Raw genomic sequence first — 7,241 nt, forward strand, 5'->3', positions numbered from 1 at the left:
AAGGAAAGGTATGGGTCAGCAGGTCAGAGTCACTAGTGGCAGGCAGGAAGTAGTGTGTAAGTATGTCTCTGTGTAATGTGCATGTGTGTCCAGCTCTGAGAGATAAGACTGGAGTACTGGTATAGGATCCAGGGATAGCTGCAAAAAATACTAACCCCCAGTAGAAACCAAGTAGCATGTGAACAGCAGATCTTTCCTCCACCACAGGGAAAACTAGACAAAGCATGCAATGCAGCTGCCTATATATTAAATTGGATGCTGTCTTTATCCATCATGCTGTGTCATTACTCTGTTAATCTGCTCCCTCCTGCTACAGGCTGAGTCACTAGAGATTGTATCAGATGCTCATATCTTGGTGTAAGGCCAAGAGATATTTCCATTGATCAGAGGTACTTATCTTCCCCCACTTACAGTAGTACCCAAGAATCTTGCAATCTTTAATAGATTTGTTCTGAAAGGGGAGGTGGGAAAGTATAATCCCCATTGCACACAGGTAGAACTAGGGCAGAGAGACTAAGTGACTTGTCTACACTCACATAGGAAAGTCTGTGACTGAGCAGGGGTTTGCACCCTAAACACATCCCTCCTCTCTAAACAACTTTCCAATAGAGTGATCTGACTGGCTGCTAGTCACACTGGAATGAGAACACATCCCCATAACTGGGATTAGAGCAGAAAGTGTGAGAATCTGGCACCTCTGTTCTTCTGACAGAGCAAATCACTTGGTCCCCTTCCCAGTCACTCTGGGGTACGGGGAGGTGGGGGGCGGGAATGAGCAAACAGGAGAACAAGGTAACCGTGAGCTTTATTCCTTTATTATGAAAAAGTATCTGTTCAGTGCTGTTGGACCTAGAAGGGGTTGATCCTGGCTCTTACCAGGCAGGTTCTACCCCACACCCTGCAGGGTGCACTGTGCTCTGCGGGGCAGGTCCCTGGCTTGCTCTGTAGGGCTCACACAGTGTCGTGGGCTGTGTCATAGCCACAGAACACAGGCCTCCAGACCGAGGCTTTCCAACCCTTCAGTGTCAGTAACAAGATTACAGCGCACACCAGCACCCTCCCCCGTCAAAAAATGTTCTGTACTGAAAGAACCCACTCCCTAGCTATGCATCCAGCAGCAGTCAGTAAGAGTGCTCCTGGTAGAGGGTGTAGGTGCAGCTGAGGGATGGGGAGATGAAAGGGATTCACATGGGCTGAGGTTGCATGAAAAATGCCCAGACAGCGCCCTCCCTGAGCAAAGGCAGGCATGGGAGGCCTAGGCAGAATCCCTGACTTGCAAAGGGAAGCAGTCAGTCATGGACTCTGGCCACCCAAGCCTCTGTGATGCAACTTGCAGAGATTTGAGGAGGGCAGACACATATGCAATGGGGATGGAGTTCTTGTCCAGCCAAATGGGGAACCAACTAGCATCACCCTTCCCCCATTCCCAGGGATGGGTGTTCCTAGAGTACAGATTTCAACAAACCAGACAGTTCCTGCAAGCTCCTGGAGGGTGGGGCGCCCTTTGGGTGAGGAGAACCTGGGCCATTACATACTGTACATGCCTAGTGCTGGCCACATGCCCCTTACATTTCCAGCTTCCAATTTCTTTGCTAAACACTAGAAGGCCTAAGTGCTTAACACAAACCTCCCTAGTCATATATTATTGTGGCCACAAAATCAATCAACACACCAAAAGGGGAGAAAGTTTCCCTGTCCTGCCTAATACAGCCTAGCACTCAAAGCCCTGGGAAAGAGCCACCAGCATCCAGGAGAACGAAACTATTGCAGAGAGAGGAGGGGAAATGTTTATCTTTTATACTGAAATCCCAGTGTGGCTTTTTTTGGTCCAGCTCACAATCTCTCTCCAAGAACTGCTCCACTTCATCAAGTAAATGATCCCCTCCTTGCAGCCTTCAAAGACAATCTTTTTTCCTTAGTGGAAAGGGAGGGGAAATTCAGCACTAGTGAACCATATTTTAAGATTAAAAAGAGTGTGACGTACAAAAGAGCAAAGCCAGTAATTTGCCACTGACTGCCCAGAATACTTCAGGACTGATTTCATTTAGAAGCAGTTCTGCTCACAATGCCTCCATTCTCTGTGTTATTCTCTCTCTCTCTCTCTATCAAATTTCCAAGGATACTTCAGGCAAAATGGATCTTTAGATGCTTGTGAGTTGATCTGCTCCTACACTGTCTGTGCCGCACAACAGGCAGTTTGGTAAACACACACTACTCAGGCTCCTCCCAAAATCCCAAGAGCAGCTGCATGTTTCTGCTGAAATGATCAGGACCAAAATAATGAACAATGTTGCCATTTACATTGTTGTTTTAAGGCTTCAGACTTAATGACAAATGAGTTAATGACAATCACATTTCTCAGATTCAGACAACACTGTGTTGGGTCATATTCTGAAGGTTTCCTCTGAAACTAGAAGGGTTAGAGGATGAATTTTTTAAAGAAAACTCAAATTCATCACAATCTGAAATGCCAGCCACAATCAACTCAGTCAAACCCATGATTTCCCCCGGATGGCAACATGAGAATTGGATGTCGTCATAATAGGATGGCTCTGAATGGGAGGAACATAGAGCAAGTGCAGATGAACTTGCAAGCCGCACAAACCCTCTTTGCAGAAATATCCTTATCACTAAAGAGCAAGCAAAATAGTAATAATAGTGAGCGTGTAGCTAGAACTGCCCTTCACTGTGATTTGAGCTTCACAGTTTATTAGAGTTCAAGAAAAGGCATGATACAGAAGTAGAACTGCATCTAAGCAGCAGAGGTCAACTTCTGCCTCAACTTAAGTGACTGTGACTTCACTGACTTCCTGGGTTAATGCCAATGGCTTCTTTGGAACATTTTCCCAGTGGCATCAGAGGCCCTGATGCTCCATCCTTCGTGCATGTGAATTAATGCACACGGCATCCTCTCCGAGGTGCTCCTGGAACAGTGGCCAAGATCAACACACAGTGTGACATACCCCAGGTGCTGCACTACCTAGGCTCTTGGGTTCCTGCCTGGGGTTAGTTTGTGTCAGAAGATCCCTGGCTTTGTTTTCAAGCACAGATGGTGGCACTATTTTAAAATATGGACTCCTAGCTGGATTAGGTAGTGGGGGAGGGATAGTACTGAAGTCACATGATCTAGGATTTCCCTGAACTCTGTGTGCGGGGTGGGAGGGGGATGAGTGGGTTAGGAGCAAATTCACTCATGGAGCACTGCTATTCTGATCCACTCAGAACACCACACTCAGAGGGGCACGAAGGGGGGCACTTAGCACACAAGTCACACTTTCTTGGGTGGTACTTCCCAGGCACTCGAGCCCAGGTTCTCCTGCATCATGTCTGGCTGGGCCTCAGCCTCTCACTCAGCTGGGCGCACTTCAGTTTGCAAAGGGAGCTGCTCCAAACTCTCTTCTTGCAAGCTCCAGGAAGGGTTAGTGCACTGAACACAGATGAGTAGGAGGCAGCAGCCACTGGTTGGTACAGTCAAAGTCTGGTGCAGTTGGAACCATCACTCTGTTCACTCCTAAAGATGCATGAAGAGGCTGGGGCAAGAATGGTACCTGGTAGGAATGCGTGAGGCCAGGACACCTGCTACCTTTCAGCAGCTTGCCCACTGAAGAAGCTTGAACTGCCCTTTACTGCTTTGCTGCTTCCCCTTTTATCCCACCAGACTGAAGCCACAGTTACAGATGGATCGGACAGTGAACCACACCCTCTTGAATGTCCGCCCACTTTGTGGACATTTGGTTCCAAACTTTATAGCTCTTATAATGAGCCCAAAACTGGAACCCCACATCCAAACACCCTCAAACTTTGGGAAAGAAATCTAGATCTAAAAGCTGCTGTTTACTCCAGAGATCAGCAGAGCAGACGTGGTTCACAAACACAGTCCGGCAGCCCAGGAAATGCCAGGGATTTCACTAGGCTGTTGGGGGCTATTTGATTACAGCACACAGAAAGAGAGAATGCAGACATGCCTTTAGAAGCTTAATTATAGAAAGCCAGTCCACTTCTTGGGAGGAAGTCAAGCAAGAAGGGGTTAACCCAGCAGGCTTCCATTCCTCCTCTGATCCACACACAACAGACTTTCTGAAATTCACCATCTTTTTCTCTGCTTTTGCAAAACAGATATATGGGGGGAATGGGGGAGGCAGGGTGCTCTTCCCAGTCCTCTCTCCTTCCCAATGGAACCTGCACTACTGTCCATCATCAACGTCTCCAGGGTACAGAGTATCAGCCGTGTTAGTCTGTATCAGCAAAAAGAAAAGGGGTACTTGTGGCACCTTAGAGTCTAACAAATTTATTTGAGCATAAACTTTTGGGTTCGACTCTGAGATGCCACAAGTACTCCTTTTCTTTTATCTCCAGTATAGATAACAAAGGAACATAACTTGGCTGAAGATTTTCTGGGAAGGGAGTATAAAAGAAGGCACAAGAAGGCCACCCTGGGTTCCCTCCCCCAGCTCTCCTTAGCCCTGCCTGCCCCCTTTCTAGGCTCCTGTACTTATTAGTTCAATTTTTCCATTTTTGTTGTGTGTGGAGAAAAGCTTCAGCTGCTATGAAGCCAGGAGAGCAGTCACTTTCTGTGGCTCCTGGCATGTCTCTGTAGGGAAGGAGTCTGCAGTGGGTTGTTTGCAGGAGTGTGCCCTCTGGGGCTGGTGTAATATGGGTGACCCCCTCTGTAGATGGGAAGCAGAAGGGCAGCTGATACTGTGGTCCTCCTTGTTGCAGTCTGGCCAGACTCTGCCCCAGAGATCCCACCAGACCAGAGTGAAAGACTAGGCTAAGGGTGTGAGGCAGAAGGTGCTTCCCAGAAGGGTGATGGGGAGGGAAGACAAATGGTTGGTTTAGATTAAAGGGATTTATAGCACTGAGGCTACAGATTGGAATTGGGTCCCTTGCTTCTTAATTCAAAAAAGGTTTGTAGAATACCCTTCCCCTCCTGCCCCGTTTGACTGCAGCTACAGGTCCCAATCCAGCGACTGCTCTGCACCAGCCAGAATCAATATCCCCTTTATACACACTCTCCCACTGTCTATACTCTCCCACACTATACCACTGTCAAGATCTACTCTGAAACATGTTAGCAAATGTCCCCTTCCTTCAGGGTATCCTCAGCTTTCTTGCTCCTGCAGGCAGCTGAGCCTCCCCTCCCTGCCTAATGGTTTAGGATCCAGTGCCAGCTCAGCTACATCCTGCATTTGTCTCCCCATGCAATGATCAAAGGATAGCTGGTGCAGACTGCCTGCGGCTGGGCCAGCCCAGCAGAGCGCCAGAGAGACATCTGGTGTGAAGCATGGTCACATTAACCCTGGGCAGAAGATCCAGTGCTTTTAAGCCTTCTCTGTATGCCAAGCCCTGCTCCACAGTGAGGGGCAGACCACCCTGGTATCTTCTCCTACTGTGCGATGCATCTAGTGGGAGGGCATGCCCTCCTCTGACCTTTCCCTGCTACCTTTGCCCCCTGCCATGCTCCTCAAGGAGGGCATGGCAGCCAGGCACCAGCCCCTCCTCTCGGTGCTAAGCCATGCTCCGCAGAGGAGGTCAAAAGAAAAGGAGGACTTGTGGCACCTTAGAGACTAACACATTTATTTGAGCAGAAGCTTTCCTGAGCTACAGCTCACTTCATAAGCCACCCTGCTACTCAAGTTTCAGCCTCGCTTGCCACCGTCCCACCCCACATCAGAGGTGCTCCCTTTTCCTTTAGCTCTTTGGGGGTCACTGCCTCCCCCCACTGAGTGCACTGCTCCTCCCCGTCTCCACTAAACACAGAGATGGCCTCTGCTTGTCCCTAACACTTCCTAGGAACTCCTCACGTTGCACACATTCATTTTGAAAACCCAGTAATGGCCTTGGTCCGGGGCGTCGTGGTTCTCCTGGAGGAGGGGGCCCGGGATCCAGGTCTGGCCCCTGTCTCTTTGCCACCAATCCAAGCATTTGGAGTCTCTTTCCGCCCCCGCAGTGCCCCAGAGACAAAGGCGGAGACATAGGTCACTAGGTCCGTAACTCAGCCTCCGCTCGGCAACCTCTTGGGAGGCTTCGGCCGGAGGGAGCCAGGTTCCTTGCACGGCGCCCGATCTCCAGCGCCGCGCCCGAGACAAAGCCGCTCTCTGGAAGCGCTGAGCGTGGACGCGGAGCCGGGCAGCTCCGCTTTCTCCGGTGCCTTTTTACAGCTAGTCCCAGCCCGGCCCCCCGGAGACTGAAAGCGAGCTCGTCGGGAGAGTTCCTTGGGGGGGGTCCAAGTCTGCCCGTCGCCAGCCAGCCGCGCCCCCCTGCTGCTTGCACAGGGGACCGGCAACCCTTCGTGGGGACCGGGGCTGCTCTTGCACTGGCGGTGACATGGCTCAGCTCAGGCAGCAAACAAGGGCAGGCTGGAGCCAGGCTCTCAAGGGCTGGGGTGGCCCACGGGGCCCCCCGCCTCCGCCATGGGGCGCAGGAGGAGGGGAGATGTCACCCGCCTGGCTCTACCGGTTGGGGTACCGCCGCCGCTCCTCGCCAGGCCCGCATCATAGGGCTCCCTGCTCTAGGGAGAGAGGCTCCTCTCGCTGCCGCTGCCTCTGCCTTTGCCGCTTGGCCCGCCAGCAGAGGTAGGCGGCCACCAGCAGGCCCACTCCAAACATCAGGGTGGCCACCGAGACCGCCTTGGCGATGTCCATCTGCGGCCCATTGATGATGAAGGTGATGCACGTCGCTGCGACGCCGATGACCAGGGAGACGATGCCGAAGGGGAAAATGCACCGATACCAGGATTTCTCGGTGCCCCCCGTGGCCAGAGCCAGCTTATGGAGCGTAGCCGTGGAGTCCGTGGTGGTGGCCAGAGGCAGCACCGGCTTCCCTCCTTGCAGACAAGTGAGCGAGTTGGACTTGCAGCCCATCATGTTGGCCAGCAAAGCAAAGGCGACCGACACTGCGGGCGGGGCAGGACCCCGCGCCTCCCACCGCTGGGGAATGAAAGGGGAGAGGCAGGGTCCTACCCAGTCTGCCTGTCTCAGCCCCCACCTCCCAGGGCCACAGCTCGCAGGCTCCGCCGGCCGCCTCTCGCTTTCGGCTGGGAGCGTTGGCTCCGGCTCCGGCTCTTTTGCTGTGACGCCGAGCCGGGATTGGCAGACGGGAGAGGTGAGATCATGCCTGTGGGAGGGAGCCTGGGCAGCCCGTTAACTGCTTCGGGAGCTCTGGCCAGGGGTTTGCCCGGAGCCCCGGCTAGGATGGCTCCTAGGGACTCAGCCTGGAGTGAGTTTTCACCGTTCTCATTT

General features: G+C 52.1%; 1 protein-coding gene across 1 annotated transcript; it reads right to left on the reverse strand.

The window, feature by feature from the left end:
• Positions 1–6,494: 6,494 nt before the first annotated feature.
• Positions 6,495–6,866, reverse strand: LOC119862483 (transmembrane protein 100-like). Its single transcript, XM_038419285.1, has one exon. The coding sequence runs from the start codon at positions 6,864–6,866 to the stop codon at positions 6,495–6,497; it is 372 nt and encodes a 123-aa protein (XP_038275213.1).
• Positions 6,867–7,241: the final 375 nt, after the last annotated feature.

This window comes from Dermochelys coriacea, chromosome 10 (assembly GCF_009764565.3).
Source record: "Dermochelys coriacea isolate rDerCor1 chromosome 10, rDerCor1.pri.v4, whole genome shotgun sequence".
Classification (NCBI taxonomy): Eukaryota; Metazoa; Chordata; order Testudines; family Dermochelyidae; genus Dermochelys; species Dermochelys coriacea.

Excerpts from the sequence above, each read along its gene's own strand:
- LOC119862483 (XM_038419285.1), bottom strand. The coding sequence starts at position 6,866 with ATGATGGGCTGCAAGTCCAACTCGCTCACTTGTCTGCAAGGAGGGAAG.